The following is a 17,913-nucleotide window of genomic DNA, read 5'->3' as shown; positions in this document are numbered from 1 at the left end:
GGCTTTCTTATCCCACCCGGGACTGGGTGTCGTGTAGAAACAGAAACTGGATTCCTCCTTCATAATGAGCTTCTTACACTGTAATTCGACAAAAGAATTATATTATGACTACCTGATCGATGAAGCGTTGACTGACAGAAACCAAGAGTGGAACTTCATAAAAAGTAGCGAAGCAACCATTACAGACCACCTTCTGCAACTGGGTCTGATCTTCTTGATCAAACAAACTAGTCATTGTAGCATAATTTCAAATAAACTGATGCCAGAAAGCAAAATAGAATCCAAAATCTATAAATTCTATCAAGTAGCCCGCAAGAACATACGTCACATGAACGCACTTCAAGGGGGCTTATCTTGGGTTAACATTAAGTGATCAAATCCAACACACATTCCCAGATGGTCAATGGTGCCTTTTGTCAGTGAAAGAAAGGGAAAGCGAAAGAAGGGAGAAAAATCTATGCTCTATAGGACATACCAAAGAAAATGGATCGACCTAAGAAAAGTCTTCAGCTGGGAGATGTTTTGAACTCCCTATGATGCTTTATTAATAAATATTCATCTTAATTTTTCAACGAGAAATAGAACATTACCAAAAGAAAAAGAAAGGAAAACAGAAAAAAAAAAACAAACTAAACTTAAAGGAAGCTGAGAATCAAGGAGTAGAACCAACAACTACAAATAGTCAGTAGTTCAGATCAAGGAACTCAGTTGCCAGGTGTACGGTGCAAAGAATAATGTGGAGGGAATTTGATGTACATGACATCATTCCACTTGCCCGTGAATCTATTCCATTGACCACCCAAGATCAACTCCATAGCTTGTGAGTTGTGTGACTAAGACTGATAATTTATCTCTTCTTCAGACATGACTCTAAGAATATACAGTAGTCATTGGAACAACGGTGGATTAAAGGGTTTGGTGTCTTCTAATAAGTAATAATCACTGATTTTACTTTTATTACTGTTCATTGTTTCATTCTTTGCTGCTTCTGTATCATTGGAACTGCTCACCGATGTTGCCATGCTAAAAATTCCATGACCCTAAGAATATACAGTAGTGATTGAAGATTTTTCTATGACAAAAGTAAACAACCAGGTATATGAGTGTGCTATATCCATCCTGAGTCGTGCATCAATAAGATATAGAGGACGGTTGGAATTAAATTCAGAATAAATAATTCAAATATGTTTTCCTCGAGCTATAAATACCCATAGAATTTATTATGGCACATTGATTGCATGATGTAGGGGCATGTCAGATTAGTAAGAGGACCCCAATAAATTCTCCATTCATCATTTCTACTGCTATCTGAAAATTGTAATAAGGGATAAGGAGACCACCATGATTCATGATCTGATTCATTACACAACATGTAAGGGTGTGTTTATTTGTTTTTAGAAAATACTTTTTGTTAAGATCAGATAAACATATGTCTAAAATAAGCTTTTATTTGAAAGTGGAAGAAAGATACTATTTCTTCCACTTGTTTAACGTAAAAGTTCTGATGGTTTTCATTTAATAGAGAATGTGTACGAAAGGCCTAACAATTCAAGAAATGTAATTTAACATTAAATTTTACTTTTTTTTTCCTTATAAATTAAAAGAATACCACTTTTTCCTACTAATATAAATACACTCTCTCTTTCTTTTTTTTTTTTTCAAATTACAAGAATGTCTTTCCATCTCTCTCTTACAAATTACAAAAATGCCACTCTCTCTCCTACCAACTCTCTTTTTCCTTATAAATTATAAAAGTGCCATTCTCTCCTATCAACTCTCTCTCCTTATAAATTATAAGAATGCCATTCTCTCTCTCTCTCTCTCTCTCTCTCTCTCTCTCTCTCTCTCTCTCTCCTTATAAATTACAAGAATGCAACTCAGCATCTCGGCTGCTAGGGGACCTATAAGTAGTCAAGCCGAGCCGAGCCAAGTTCGAGCTCAAGTCTCTAATCCGAATCGAGCTCGAGCTAGATGACATCTCAGCCACTAAGGGAGACCTCGATTCAACACCTTGACAACTAAGGGAGACCTCAGTTTGTCACCTCGTTAACTAAGGGAGACCTTAGCTCAACACTTCACCTGCTAGGGAAACCCTCAATTCAACACTTCAGTAGCTGAGGGAGACCTCAACTATTTAGGGAGACCTTGGCTTGGCACCTCGACTGCTAGGGAGTCCTATAATCAAAGGTCTCATGAGCCTAATCGAGTGTGTACATAGGGTGTCACCTCGGCTCGGCACCTCGGTCACTATGGGAGATCTCGGCTCAGCACCTTGACAACTGAGGGAGACCTCAGCTTAGCACCTTGTCAACTAAGGGAGACCCCATCTCGACACCTCACCTAATAGGGAAACCTCAGCTCGACACTTTAGTAGCTAAGGGAGACCCCGGTTTGGCACCTCAGCAATTGAGGGAGACCTCGGCTTGACACCTTGACTGCTAGAGAGACCTACAATCAAAGGTAGTCGAGCTTGAACTTCCAAGCTTTTGAATCAAGCCGAGCTCGAGCTCAAGTCTCTAATTCAAATCGAGTTCAAGCCTGATAATTTATGAGCGAGTCCCTGCAACGCAGGACCCCCTCTGCTAATAAATACATTAAGTTGGAATGTATACGAAAGAAGATATGAGAAGGCAAGAAATGGAATCTAACAATAAATTTTACTTTTTTCCTTTCAAATTACAAGAATGCCACTCTCTCCTACCAACTCTCTCTCTTTTGTTTTTTTTTCTTTCAAATTACAAGAATGTCACTCTCTCCTACCAACTCTCTCTCTCTCTCTTGTTTTTTCTTTTAAATTACAAAAATGCCACTCCTCCTACCTAGAGGTGTAAATCGGGTTGTGCCGCCCGTGGCCCTGCATAACGGTCTGCGGGCTGTGCCAGGCCCGACATGACCATGTTGGTCGTGCTGGACCTGGGGTTTTACATCCACGGGCTGACACGACTCGGCATGACTGAGCGGGACATGTCGCCCACAGCCCACGGGCCAACATGACCCATATATTTTATATATTTTTTTATATAATATTATATCTATTATATAATTATATAATAATATATAGTATATAATATATTAATAAAATATATATTTTTTTAAATTTTATTATACTATTTTATTTAATTATTGCATATATAAGCAATTTTATACACAAAATTAAATTTTTAAGTTTTTTGTTACTTTTTTTAAATAAATAGCTTTGGCCCGACATAGCCCAAAGCTCGGCCCACGGCATGGCATAGGCCCGCATGGGCCTGGGCCGTAGGCCGTGCTGAGCTGACCCCAAAATTTTCACCAAGGAGGGTGGCAGGACCCATGACGGCCCGCGAGCCAGCACGACACGACCCGCACTTTGCGAGGGCCGCCACGACCCACTTTACACCTTTACTCCTACCAACTCTCTCTTTCTCTATTTCTTAAAATTACAAGAATGCCACACTCTCTCTTTTGCTTTTTTTTTCATTATAAATTACAAGAATGACACTCCTACCAACTCTCTCTTGCTTTTTCCTTACAAATTACAAGAATGCCACTCTCTCCTATCAACTCTCTCTCCTTATAAATTACAAGAACGTCATTCTCTCTTGCCATCTCTCTCTCCTTATAAATTACAAGAACGTCATTCTCTCTTGCCATCTCTCTCTCCTTATAAATTACAAAAATGCCACTCTCTCGGCTGTTAGGGGACGTGCAATCAAAGGTAATCGAGCTCGAGCCGAGCCAAGCTTGAATTTTTTAGCTCAAGCTCAAGTCTCTAATTCAAATCGAGTCCGAGCTAGACGACACCTTGACCACTGAGGGAGACCTTGGCTCAGCACCTTGACAACTAAGGGAGACCTCAGTTCAGCTCCTCGTCAACAAAGGGAGACCTCAACTCGACACCTCGCCTATTAGGAAAACCTCAACTCGACACTTCAACAGTTGAGGGAGACCTTGTCTTTGCACCTCGATTGCTAGGGAGACCTAGAATTAAAGGTCTCATGAGCCTAATTGAGTGTGTACATAGGGTGCCACCTTGGTCACTGAGGGAGATCTCGACTCAACACCTCGACAACCGAAGGAGACCTCAACTCAGCACCTTGTCAACTAAGGGAGACCTCAACTCGACACCTCACCTTCTAGGGAAACCTTAGCTCGACACTTCAATAGTTGAGAGAGACCTTGGTTTGGCACCTCAACAATTGAGGGAGACCTTGGCTGCTTGAGAGACTTGCAATCAAAGGTAGCCAAACTCAAACTTTCAAGCTTTTGACTCACGCTGAGCTCGAGCTCGAGCTTAAGTCTCTTATTCGAATCGAGCTCAAGCCTGATAGTTTATGAGCGAGCCCCAGCAACGCAGGGCCCCTTTGCTAGTGTATTTCTTTAAAACGAAATGAAAAACATTCCTATTGATAAAAAATAAAATGAAAACATTCCTTAGCGTGGTTTAGAAAATATCCCTATTTTTGTGATTCAGAAAAATGGCCCTATTTTAGTTTTTGTAACCCACAAAAAAAACGAAAATTTCTCCTCCCACCTTCACTACGGCTAGAGGGTTGGGACATTGGAATTGGAGGAGGCAATCCCATTCTATAGCCATTTGCCTAGCAAAAAAATACAAAGGCTCAGTTTGAAAGGAGTAAAATACAAATATGTAGAGTGCAAAACCTTAAATGGAAATATCTTATTTACCGATTGATAAATGCAGCTTTAAAACCCCTATAAATTCAAAAAATTGTTGATTTATGAAACAAGACATTAATTGAATAATAGGGAGGTGTGCAAGTGCAAGTGCAAGTTGGATTGTCACTGTCAGAATTGAACAATTTCAACATCTTGCTCGGATTTGGGCTTGGGCTTGTTGAAAATTTAACAGATTTCCAACCTAACCACACCCAAGTCATTGACCTAGATGTAAAAGCAAAAACATTTTTGAAACCAGAAACTCAAGTACGCTTTTGTTCTTTCAATTTTGGAAAAAACAAAACATTAGACAAACGTCGTGATTTATATGTTTCTGTATAGGAAGGACAATGTTTTTCAAACCATGAAGACCCAGTTTACTAAAATCATAACAAATGGAGGGCGGGCAAACCATCAGCATTAAAAGTTGCAATGCTTTTTAATTATCAAAAGAAAAGTAAAATGTTGGGGAATACTGTTTGAACTTTCTCTAGTGATTCGGGTTTTCTTTTTCATTCGACTGTTTAGTTGTTCTTTAGTTACACTCATTCATAATAGAATGAACATAATCACTCGCATATGTGGTCATTCTCTTGAAACCCCCTTTTCCTTTTTTTTTGGGTCCGTCTGAAAAGAGAACGAGATGGAAGAGATTCAAGAGAACGAGTGAACTTTTAGAAATCCCAAGTGACAGAATACCCATAAATTAGAAAAGCTAATAAGATCTCCCAAGTCAGTGAATGGACAAGGAAATAGTATGTAGCAAACTCTATTCCATTGCCAGCTTACAGTCAATTTCATGAATAATTCCTTCGGCCAACATAATTGAGTTTCGATCGTCTACTTCTCACAGGGGCACACCAGTTATCTTCAACAATCAGTTTTCTGGATCTGTTCTTCCTATACTCTTTTGATTTAATAACTGCCCCTATAATATTTATGTCTTCACAAATTTCATGTCTTGAAAGAGATGCAAGCCCGGGCAGAATCTCTCTCTGGAAGTCTTTCAGTCTCCTCCCTCTTTTCAAGTTCCATCTACTCCGCTTCTTTTCCATTTCATTTACCTCCACTGGCCCTGATGACACTGAATAATCTTCTATAGTGCTCTCTGTTAATCTCAAGGTGATTGATTCATAAGAATCAGATGAGTATTCTGGTTGCTCTGTTAATTCATCTGATCCCGCCTTTGCAAAACAATCCTGGGAACACAATGAATTTTCCAAAGAGAACTGGACAAGGGATTCGGCTGCTATTTGGACCAAAATATCCATTTCATTAACTTCTTTTTGCTGCTGACTGTCATATTGATGTTCTGATTCAGTACAGTCAAAAGAATTATCCTGTGTGCAAGCATAAATTCCAGTTTCCACATTAGGTTCCTGCTCACAAGAGTGAGTTTCTGCAACTTGAGATCCCAATTGAGTAGTTTCAAACTCCTCAAAGGCAGAAAGATTAGAAACTTCTAACTCATGTTTATCCTCTGTTCCAGATTGCAAGTCCTTTATACTGTTAGAGTTATTGTCCTTGTCACAATTAGACTTGCTTGTAGCATTAAATGCTTTGGAATACCCATCTTGAAATGCAATCAAACTTTCATATGGATCTGAAGATACTGTATCTTCCTCACTCTTCTCAAAGTTTACAGGGCTTACTTCTACTTGGGGTAAATCCAAATGCATTGCTGATGCATAGGGATGATCGCCTAGCTTAGCGACATGAGTTGTTGAAGAATCTGTAATATGATTGTGTGGAGAACTAGGTGGTTCCAGAGACAAATCTACAATTTCTCTGCAAGCCTTGTTAGCATGGTTGGTTAAATCTTCATAAAGGTCTAATGCGTCTTCAGGCAACGACTCCAGATCAATAGCACCTCTCTTAATTCCATTATTTGATTTGAACTTGTTACTTTCATTGCAAGCTTGAATTCTGCAATCTATTCCCTTAGAATCTGTCAAAGCAGAATGTGCAGAGTTTTCTTGTGGAAAAACATCAGAAGTTCCACTTGAATGACTATCTGTTACTTTCCAACAAGTTGTGACATGCTGAGTCCATTTATAGGGTATATCACTGCACCCCTGGAGAACATTGTGAGATTTTTCTGCAAGATCATTTGATAAACAAGATGAATCATCAAGATGAACTCTGTTAAGGTCCATGGACATCGTGCTATGTGAAGAGGATTGTTGCTTCTCACTGAATAGACTGATAAATGGGCTACTGGTGTGTCCTCCATTCAATCCTGCAGAAGTATCCAAGTCAAGGAGCTATAGCAACAAAGAATGTACTTAATTGGGTAACAAATTGAATGACTCTGGTTATATTGCTGTTTGTGTGAAGAAATACAAGATCACCGAAATTGCCGCATGAGAAATGAAAATGCTAATCTCTATAGCAAGTGTTCTTTTATTTATTTATTTTTTTTTCTGGTGCTAGTCTATTATAAGTTTTGTATTGAAGAAAACTTACCTCTATCTGTATACAAGAATGTCTGCTCTTCGCTGCTTTTACTGCAGTTTGCAATAATGTGATTCATGAAAAGCCCATTACCTGAATCTTTTCCCATTCTACCTGAAAAGCTTGGGTCAGATAGAACAGGAACTTGCAGCCTATGCTTATCTACAAGATAGTTTGTTGGAGCTTCAGATGCAAGAAAACAGAAAGGTTTAACTTCAGTGCCTGTTAACTTCTCATTGGACTCTTCCAAATCAATGACATCTTGGGCAGAAAATGGAGCCTTTTTATTGGACCAAACTTTACTAGAACCATCCATCTTATTTTGGTCTTCTCCACCATTTGCTAAAAGTTTCACCTTCTTAGTATCAGAAAAATGACCACCACAAAGAAAATCCTTTGTTTCAATAAATTCTCCTATAGATGGCAATGAATTCATTTTCTTGGGAAGTTCAGTGTCTACATGACTGATATACTCATCGGCTGGGAGTTGAAGGTCAAAAGGTCTTTCCTTAAGTTTAGAGTAGGCACCTTGGCACTCCAAATCCTGGTTTGCAACTAATGTAGAACTGACCTGAAAAACCCAACTTAACATGGTAATATAGTACTTAATAATGCAGATGAAGGGAAGAAATAGGACAGAAATCCTTGAATAAAAAATGGAAATGATACAAATGCAGGTAGAACAGGATCCACCAACTAACACGCCAGGATATCATAAAACCATGAAAAGACCTAAATGATATGTATTCATCTGATAGGGATGCCTTTTGTCCAGTATATCTCCTTGGTGAACTACCAGATGGTGGGTTGAACACAGTGTTGCATGGATGTGGACATCGGAGTCTGAATTCAACACATGTCCAAGAGTCTGACTTGGCAAGGTGAGAACATGTGGACCATGGACATATCTATATACTATTAAAATGGTAGATCTATAATGCCGGAGAGGTATGATACTGTCATACTGGAAGAGATTTGACCAATCAAACCCCTCCCGTGAATTTTGATGAATAGGAACTGATTGGTTACCAATTCTATGATATCAGTTTATTAGTTATAGGCTTTTAAGCTATCATGCCTTTCCAGTATCATAGTCGGACCCCTATTAAAATGCATTTTTTTTATTCAAACATTATATTACCTGCAAAAAGAGGTCTACTGTTGCCTTTGTTACAAAGCAGAATAAGCAAGGAGATATAAAAGAAATTTTATAATAGAAGTGTCCTCAAGAATCTGTGGAGTCTTGGACTCATAACGTGTTTATCCGTTTATCAGAGTCCATGCAACAGCGGTTCAACAGAACATGTCTGCCCCAGGCATATCACATTAGCAAGCACAGGTTCCAACCATCATTACCCTGCCCCGGCTAGAGTATTGCATATAAAGAATGTTTTATTGGGTAGGCTAGCTTTATTTACCATGGATGGTCCAGAAATGGCTCTCTCATCTATCAATGGTCTATACATTGGTGGATCTGTAAATGGTAATTGGGCTGATTGTGTATTTGTTGTCCATGAATTATATCTATCAAACTCCCTCCAGCTGAGATCCTTCATCATAGTCTTTTGAATCCTGTATAGGCGATGGAGTTCATGGACCTGAAAACAATATCAATCAGTATCACCAAGAAAGAATCAAAGAGAAAAGTAAATCAGTTTATTCTTCACATGGTAACACACTAACACATACATGGCCTGGCAATATATGAATTGATCCATACTGTTCAGCAAGCAGGAAAGAATGCTGCTTTATGACATCAAGAACAGAATCTAAGCAGGTCCCCATGGGTAGATGCATAATTCTGAAAAGATAGTCTTCTCACCTGATTCCTAAAAATAGCCTCGTGCTGGAGCATTGTCTGCTTTAGAAATTCCTTGAAAGAATCGGCATATCTTTGCACAGAATTCAGATTAAAATCATTCCCTGCCAACATTCTATTTTCATGAAAATTGATCAAAATGTGGCCTCCTAAATCAGACCTTGCATTGTCTGGTGTTACCAAAATTTGCCAGTATCCTTCAGATAGTACTTCAAGCCCCATTCCTGCAAATGTTTTATAAGGAAACGTTAGCAAGAAGATAAAGAACACTGTGAAAGTAAGAAGTCATGATTAGAAAATAAAAAAGAAAACAGAGTAAATTATGGGATAAAAAGACCAAATGAGAAGGGCTACCCATTCTCATGACCAAATTCTTCTTATCGTAGAACAGCTTGAAAATTTTTATTATGAAAAAGCAAGTGACAACCTGGGGACTAAGGAAATATGTTACATTGTTTTACATCACCCTTTGAGGCTAGAACAGTATTTCTATAATTGACTGGAAAAATATAAGGGAAACAGAATAAGATCCTGTCCTGCATGATTGATGAAGTAAGATGCAAAAAAAGATGAAGTAAAAAAATACTAATGATCAACTTCCAACCATACAAGTTGCACTGGTTCAGCTATCATGAGAGCTTAATGAGCATAAGATTGAACATTTAAAGTAGAAGGCTAGCAAATACTAATGATCAATGTGGTCATCACGATATCCTGCATTTAACTTTTGGGCTGTTTTCTTTTTCATTCTTCCTTTCTTTTTATTTCAATTTGTTATTCCCAGTATTTAGCCTGTTTGGATGGTATATTTTTGTTCCAACACAAAACTAAAGATACAGTAGTAATCTAATTTATAACGTAATAGTACATTCTATCACGATAGTCAACTTCTACAATCTTTATCTGCAATTGATACATCCGTTGGAGGTTAAGGAAATATTGCAGACGATCCGACTAGATCCATTCTAGAGCATCAATTACCCTGAACACTAGACTTTGATCCTAACTCTTGTGCCGCTACCAATCCAACAAGAGAAGTAATACTATAATAGTACATTCTATCACGAAATAAGTCAACTTCTAGAATCTTAATCTGCAATTGATACATCAGGTGGAGGTTAAGAGAATGTCGCAGAAAACGTGACTGAGTCCATTCCAGAGCATCAATTGCCCTGAAAACTAGACCTCGATCCTAACTCTTGTGCCACTACCGGTCCAACAAGAGAAGTAAATTTTTTTCAACAACTCCGTACTACCTCCTCTCTCATGTGAGAACTCTATATGGCCATTTTCAATATAGCCTTTCTTTTCCCCTTTCTAGGATATGGGGTTGTATAAATGACTTGATACGGAGTTATGGTTGATATCGTAAGCAGAAACTCCGTGAACTGTATTTGCTCTGAATTCACAAAGACAGATCCAAAAATATTCTGATAGTTTTCAGTTCCTAAACTTGGTAGATTAGAAAGGAAAAGTGTTTACCACTGACAGAAATTAAGGAATTGTATCGTAATCCCGTCCTAAATGAATTTGTACATAGAAAAACAAAGAAAAGAAATCTCATCCAAAACAAAATAACATAAACCTAAAAGTTAATGGTTAAATTAAAAACAGAAAATGAGTAGAAAAAAAGAAGGATACACGGAATCAGAGCAAGGCTAGGAAGGAGCAGTCTCCTTCTCCCATGAAGAAATCCGAGATTTGTCCGTGAAATTCTCGTAGTAGCTTGGAATCCACGTACAACTTGAAAACCACCTCCCCGTTCTCCCAAAAAAAAAAGACAAATTAAATGAACAAGTCAATAAATAAAGCTGCCTCTGAGACTGAGAATTGAGGAAGTTGCAACTGCCTACAAAGATCGCATCCCGTCCCTGACTTGAACAAAGAAAAAACCTTAAAGCTCTAGGGTTTGAGTGTTTGATGGAGAGAGGAAGAGTAGAGAGAGAGAGAACAAAAAGAAGACAAGTGCAAACTGCAAACAGGAAGCAAAAAAGAAGGGGAATCAGATCACTGGGGACAGCAGAACTGAAACTCCTTTTTTTTTCTTTTCTTTTTCCTTTTCTCAATAGAAAAAACATGGATAATTCCCCTCCGTCCCTGAGCTTTGTTAAGTGTTTCACGCAGGTGGGGATTACCGCATCATCTTTTCTCTTTCTGGCAAAAGGAAATTTGATACTTAATAAACTGTCCCTCTCTCCTCTCTCTCTCTCTCTCTCCTGATGATAGGTAATCTGATTCCTTCCTCGTCACAACTCCCTTTCTTTCTCTCTCTTACTTTCTCTGTTCTCTTTTCACTTTCGATTTCTGGTGCATGACGACCAGTCAGCCCTGTTATGTTAATAAATAACGACAGTTACTCTGTCAATTTATATTTTTGTCCTTATACATTTCTCCAAATGACACCAATCTCAACTTTCTGTGGCACTTCCATACACCACATCAACCAGTTGATGAACGGCTTAAGATCGTTTAGAGAAGTGATAAATATGGTATCTCGTTATCGTCCCCACCATCGAAATTGGACATTCTGGAATGTTGGTGGGCGGTTTCACTTCTAACAATTCTCTCTCTCCTCTCTCTCTTTTTTTATAGACAAAATAAATAAAAGCCTTTGGATTCGATGATATGATGAGATGAGAGACATGACAGAGCGTTGATGATAAATGAATCTTGTAAAGATGGCAATTTGATCCGTCCCCGCCCCGGCTTGTCTCTGGGTCAAGGACGGGTAGAGATGATATTTGTTCATCCCGCTCTAACTATATTATATAATATAATATATATATATATATATATATATATATAATTGTTGGTGATTTCAATTCGGTCTCAGGCACGGGGCAGGCAAAACCCGGCCCCGCCCCGCCCCGCTCCGTTGCGATTCTTAATGGGGTAGACAGTAGACTGTAGAGAAGTAGAGAACCGTAGTAGTGGAAGAGTTATGCTCTGCTAACATGCGCCCATAGTTGAACAGTAGCTGGTGTTCTGTTGTCCCACGGTCCCCATTGGTCTCTGCGCCTTCATTCATTTGGATCCACGTGAATCGCACTTTTTTCTGCCGGTAAACCCCACTACTTATTAATTTCTTTCTTGTAGCTATTCAACTTATCGAGTACTACTAACAACATCAAGATTCAGTTCCAGTGGGGCCACTCCTACTCGCTTGCCACTTGCCATTTGCCAATTTACCAAGCAGGACTAACCCACTCGGGAGAGTCTCAGACTCAGAGTCGTGGGAACATGGCAGCCACTCTTCCACTGATCTAATTCCATCTCTTATTTATGATCCGGTTGGACCCCGACTGTCTGATTGTTGTTGAAATGTGTTATGTGAATGATCAAGCCTTCGTCTGATTAAGACATAAAGGGGCCCCACTTCTTGGACGGTCCGCGTATGTAGAACAACGTGGACCATCTTTGTGATTAACTGGCCCCCACTCCCCAGCCATCCCAGTTGTGTGAGTCGTTACAGACTACAGTCTCTACAGACAGCTGTTATTAGATGATATGATACATTAGCATCCTAACCATCAACTAAAGGAGAGTCGACGGTAATTTCGGGAATTTGAATAACTAGTGTAGCAGAAGACTGAAATCGGCACGAGCAGAAGCACAAGAGATTGATTGAATGGTGTTGATTGATGATTAATTGAGGATAGGAATAGGATACGACGGTACGTTGGATAAGAAGAGAGACGTCACAAGATCGAATCTCCTCTCTCTCTCTCTCTGTCGTCGCTCTTTCGTGTCTGTCGGAAAGATTTGGCTGATATAATATGAAGTAGGAAGAGAGACCAGAGAGTCTGAAAATATCCAAATAACGGATACGAGATAGACGGTCAGATACTGACGTTGACCGACTTTGGTGGTCAGTCGTCACTCACTATTATTATTATTATTATTATTATTATTATTATTATTATTAAATAATATTTTTTAATATATTGAATAATAAAAAAAAAAAAGCGACGTTGCAGTTTTCGACTCACAGATTTTGTCCCAAATAAGGACGGAACAAGTATGATATGATGATATCAATTATCAAAGCTGTGTCGCTTGACACACAAGCACTTAATCTGGACCTGTTGATAATTAAATAAAAATTGAATCATAATTAATTCCGTCCAGAGTCACAAATGGGTGTGGGTCGACCACAAAAGATTGACAGCGTGTTTCCCACTTGAGAAAACGATATCTAACGATTCTAACCGACAACAGGCACCAAAGTCCCACGATATTTCTTTCCGAACCCCTAGGCCCGGGGACAGACAGCCAAACAGCCAGACAGTCTGTTTTATCATTCCATCATCCACACCACATCTTCTTCTATCATTCGGTCCCCCTTTCTTTATCTTTCTCTACGGGGATTTGGAATTCTGTTTTCTAGACGATCCGCGCCGATTAGCGTGAGCAATACACCTGGCATTTGACGAGGATGCCTACAAAGGATACACGTTGCCATTGTTTTCCTCTTATCTGGAGTGTGAAAAACTTGAAGTGATCCTCAAGGAAATATGTATTCATGTATGGACTACTTAATTAAACAACACAGGCTGTATTTGATTGCAATGCAAATAAGTTTATAGTGATGCAAAATTATGGTACTACAAATGATTTGAATGTAAATTTTAATTTATTTTTCTTTCAAATTTTAGCTAATTTTATTTGATTGCAATATAAATTAGTAAATTAAGATATTAGGCAGAACAAACAAAAACCTAAAACAAAATTAAATAAGAATTTATGTTTTTTCGTTTGCACTTTTATATTGCAATCAAATAATTCTCTAATCTTTTTCGGCCCTTAATTGGCACGAAAATAGAATGTTATGTAGACGACATGGTCGTCAAAACACAGTTCTCATAGGAATTAATAAGAGACTTAAATTCTGTCTTCCAAATTCTGCGTCAATATAAAATGAGACTGAACCCAAACAAGTGTGTCTTCGGTGTCACCTCGGGTAAGTTCCTAGGGTACATTGTCAACCGGCGCAATATTGAGGCCAACCCGGAAAATAAAAGAGGTTCAGAGGCTAAACGGCCGCATAGCCGCTCTGAACCGCTTCATGTCCAAATCGGCAGACCGCTGCCTGCCTTTCTTTAAGAGAGTCAAAGGCAAAGGGTTCGAATGGACCTGAGATTGCCAGCTTGCATTCAACGAGTTAAAAACCTACCTCGCCACTGTGCCAACCTTAGCCAAACCCGAGGAGGGCGAGGTCTTAGAACTATACCTCTCGGCGAGCAACAAGTTGGTCAGTTCGGTACTAATAAAGGATGTAGATCGGGTCCAGCGACCCATCTATTACGTTAGTAAAATTCTGCAGGGAACAGAGACGAGATACCCGCAGATAGAAAAAATAGCGTATGCACTGGTGATTTCAGCTCGAAAACTCCGCCCATACTTCCAAGCTCACACCAACGTCGTCCTAACTGACAAACCTCTGAGACAAGTCTTGCTCAAGCCCGAGGTTTCCGGTCGGCTGACGAAATGGGCAATCGAACTCAGCGAGTACAATCTCTAGTACAAACCACAGACCGCCATTAAGGCCCAAGCCTTAGCAGATTTTATCGCCGAGTGCACATTCAGCCTCGAATCCCCTGAGCAGGTTGAGCCTGAGATCCCCAGTTTGGGTGAACCCAGAGCTCCCAAGCCAATAGAGTCTGAACCCCGTGAAGTAGCAGCTAGTGTGGCATCTCTCCTGGTTAGGCCAAGCGCGAAATGGGATGAGGAGCCCTGGATCCTTCACGTAGATGATTCCTCGAACCAGCAGGGCAGCGGGGTTGGAATAGTCTTATGCGGCTCGGGTGACACAAAATTGGAATACGCACTACGCTTTGAGTTCGCGGCATCCAACAACGAGGCAGAGTACGAAGCACTGATAGTCGGGCTGAACCTAGCGCAAAAGGTAAGAGCAAAACACATAGTCATCTGCAGTGATTCCCAGGTCGTGGTCAACCAGGTTACGGGCGAGTACGAAGCACGCGAGCTCTCCATGATCGCATACTTAGCGAAAGTAAAAGAGGCCCTGCTCAACTTCCACGCTCTGTCCCGGTTAGCCAGCACGAGTCACAACAACATGAGAACCTTGTAAATAGAGGACTTACCTCGGCCTAGTATTCTTGGTGGGGCAGAGGAGGTCGCTCCCATCCTTGAAGCAGAGTTGAGCTGGATTGACCCACTCGCGAGTTTCTTGCTAGATGGAACCCTCCCTGCGGACCGCAATGCGGCCAAGAGGGTACAACGCTAGGCAGCCAAAGACGTTATAATCGATGAACGGTTGTACTGACGGTCCTACACGCTCCCCTACTTGCGTTGCCTGCGACCTGCCAATGCCGAGCTTGTACTCTACGACACTCATGAAGGTCTGTGTGACGAACACCTGGGGGGTAGAGCACTCGCCCAAAAAGCACTTCGACAAGGATACTACTAGCCAACAATGAAGGCAGAAGCTGTCGAGCTCATCAAAAAATGTGAAAGGTGTTAGAAGCATGCCAATATCCACCATCAGCCCGCTTCTGACCTCAAATACCTCGCCAGCCCATAGCCCTTTGCACAATGGGGCATCGACCTCCTAGGGCCATTTCCACCAGCAACAGGTGGGAGAAAGTTCCTAGTGGTGGCAGTAGATTACTTCACAAAGTGGATAGAAGCCGAACCTCTGGCAACAATTACAGCCCGAAACATACAGAACTTCTTTTGGAAGAACATAGTATGTCGCTTCGAGTTACCTCAGGTACTGATCTCCGACAATGGCAAGCAGTTCGAGGATATCAAGTTCCAAGAATGGTGCTAGAGTATGGGAATTCGGAAGAACTTCACATCGGTCGCGCACCCGCAAGCAAACAGTCAGACAGAAGTAATGAACAAAGCGATCATGCGCGGATTGAAAGCACATCTAGACCGAGCTAAAGGGTTGTGGGCGGAAGAGCTCCCAATTGTTCTATGGGCTCACCGAACTACAAAAAAAACTGCCACAGGAGAGACCCCCTTCAACCTCACCTATGGCACTGAAGCGGTAATCCCAGCGGAAATCGAAGTACCTACACTGCGACTAGAAACATATGAAGATCAGACGAACGAAGATGAGTTACGTACCAACCTCGACCTACTGGACGAGGTAAGAGACCTCGCGCACATCCGGACAGCGGCCTATCAGCAGCAGGTAGCTTGGTACTACAACGCCAGAGTAAAGAAGCGAAGCTTCCGAGTCCGTGACCTGGTTCTTCGTAAGATTATGGTGCCCGAACCCGGTGTGGGCAAACTTAGACCAAATTGGGAAGGGCCCTATAGAGTAAAGAGAGCGCTCGGGGGGGCATACAAGCTCGAAACCTTAGAAGGCAAACAAGTACCCCGAGCGTAGAACATCGTTAACTTAAGGCGATACTACCTATAAATCACCAAGCGAAGTGGACGAAATATCTACAAGAGCCCAAGGGCCAGGATGCCAAGCTAACAAGAGAAACCTCGGCATAGGCAAGCAAAGAAAAGTCGAGCATATTATCAGTTCGGCAAAATATCAGTCAAAAGACAAAAAGTGAAACAGAGACTAAGTATTAAACACCGAAACAGGTCACGCGAGTGCAATAACCCGGGCAAGAAATAGATCGGGCATATTATCAGTTCGACAAATTATCAGTTCAGAAAAAAGAGCAACACTTAACCAAAAAGATTGTCTATTTCATTGCAAGAAAAGGAAGAGTACAAAAAAAAAAATTACAAGCCCGGAGCTACTTCTTCCCCATCAGAAGGCACTTCAACGACTCCCGAAAGCCCTGTCTCGCCCTCGAAATCGGGCTCACCATCAGCAGCGTTGGCCATCTCTTGGGTTATACACGAAGTGGATATGGCGCTAATATCGAGGTTGGGGTACGTGTTCCGAATCATCCACCGGCTCAGTTTGAATCCCCTTTTGTAAGAATCCACCATCAAGTCATCAAAATGCGGCGAGGCGATGTAGTCCTCAACGGCCTTCTTCTTGGCATCTTCGATACCTTGGGAAAAGATCTGCGTTTTCTCCCTGATGTCCTCCTGGAGATATTCGACCTGATGCTGCAGATTCAATCTCAGATCCGCCATATGCTTCACGACTACCCCCATGGCCTCGACATCCCGCTGAGACATCACCTACGTGGCCATAGCAATGCGAGCAGCCTCTTCGGCAGCATGAGCGGTCGCCTCAGTAGCTCGGGTATTCGCCTCGATAGCACGAAAAGCCTCTTCGGCAGCTTGCACCTACCTCGAGCTCCTCTCCACCTAGGCCGCTAAGGTGTGAATAGAAGAGTTCACCTACCAAAAGAAACAAAGGATAGGATTAACAACAGCAAGAAGGATAGAAAACAAAGAGGGCAGACAAAATTTGACTCACCACCATAGCATGAGTTGTGGCACGACAGGCAATCTGGTTCAAGGGAAGATCGGTCCACGCTGCGATCTCCTCGGGGAAGTGGCCTCCCTACTCTTCTGAAGAGCGTAGTTTGACGACAACATGCTCCTGAACTTCCCTTGAGCTCCCGAGCCCGAGTGCCCAGCGCGCGTATGAGCAGACCCAGAATAAGCGGGAGCACTAGAGTAGGCGGGAGCACCCGTGTGAGTGGTTTCGACGTAAGGGGCCCCTACCACTTCCTGCATTGAAGGAGCCACCTCGGGCTCCCTGGGCAGATCCTCCGACGTGTGGTCTGGAACTTGTGGCTCCTCCTGGGGCAGCTCAATACGAGTTCGCTTGGCGACCCGCTTCCTCCTTTTCATGCCTTGGAACAGACACCCCCCACGAGTCCTCTCTGAGTCCATCACACCTGCAGAAAAGAGTTTGACATCAGAAAAAATGAAGGAACAAAGCGAACAAGAAACCTCTAAGCAAGAAACCTACCTGAACTCAAGCTGGCCGCAATAAGCTTGGCCTTCGTTAGGTACTGATGGCATTTTAACCCTTGTCGTGCCCATTGCCGGAGGCCCTTCACCGTCTCTTTATTGAGAGTGACACC

The 17,913-nt window shown here is 41.4% G+C and overlaps 1 protein-coding gene across 4 annotated transcripts; it reads right to left on the bottom strand.

Annotated features, from left to right (window-relative positions):
- Positions 1 to 5,347: 5,347 nt before the first annotated feature.
- Positions 5,348 to 11,248, bottom strand: LOC148848175 (uncharacterized). 4 transcript variants are annotated; one of them, XM_088948057.1, is made up of 6 exons: positions 10,574 to 11,245; positions 9,093 to 9,156; positions 8,936 to 9,005; positions 8,532 to 8,711; positions 7,126 to 7,684; positions 5,348 to 6,898 (listed from the first exon to the last, which is right to left on the bottom strand). In XM_088948057.1, exons 2-6 carry the CDS (start codon positions 9,152 to 9,154, stop codon positions 5,457 to 5,459), a joined length of 2,313 nt encoding a protein of 770 aa, XP_088804183.1. In that variant the 5' UTR covers positions 9,155 to 9,156; positions 10,574 to 11,245; the 3' UTR covers positions 5,348 to 5,456. The 4 variants fall into 4 exon arrangements, with proteins under 4 accessions (XP_088804183.1, XP_088804182.1, XP_088804181.1 ...); XM_088948056.1 differs by lacking the exon at positions 10,574 to 11,245 and adding an exon at positions 10,415 to 10,553; XM_088948055.1 differs by having other exon boundaries at positions 8,936 to 9,156; positions 10,574 to 11,248.
- Positions 11,249 to 17,913: the final 6,665 nt, after the last annotated feature.

This window comes from Nelumbo lutea, chromosome 6, assembly GCF_056320005.1.
Source record: "Nelumbo lutea isolate HS-2025 chromosome 6, American lotus-T2T, whole genome shotgun sequence".
NCBI classification, from domain to species: domain Eukaryota; kingdom Viridiplantae; phylum Streptophyta; class Magnoliopsida; order Proteales; family Nelumbonaceae; genus Nelumbo; species Nelumbo lutea.
This window is presented reverse-complemented; position numbering and strand designations above follow the sequence as displayed.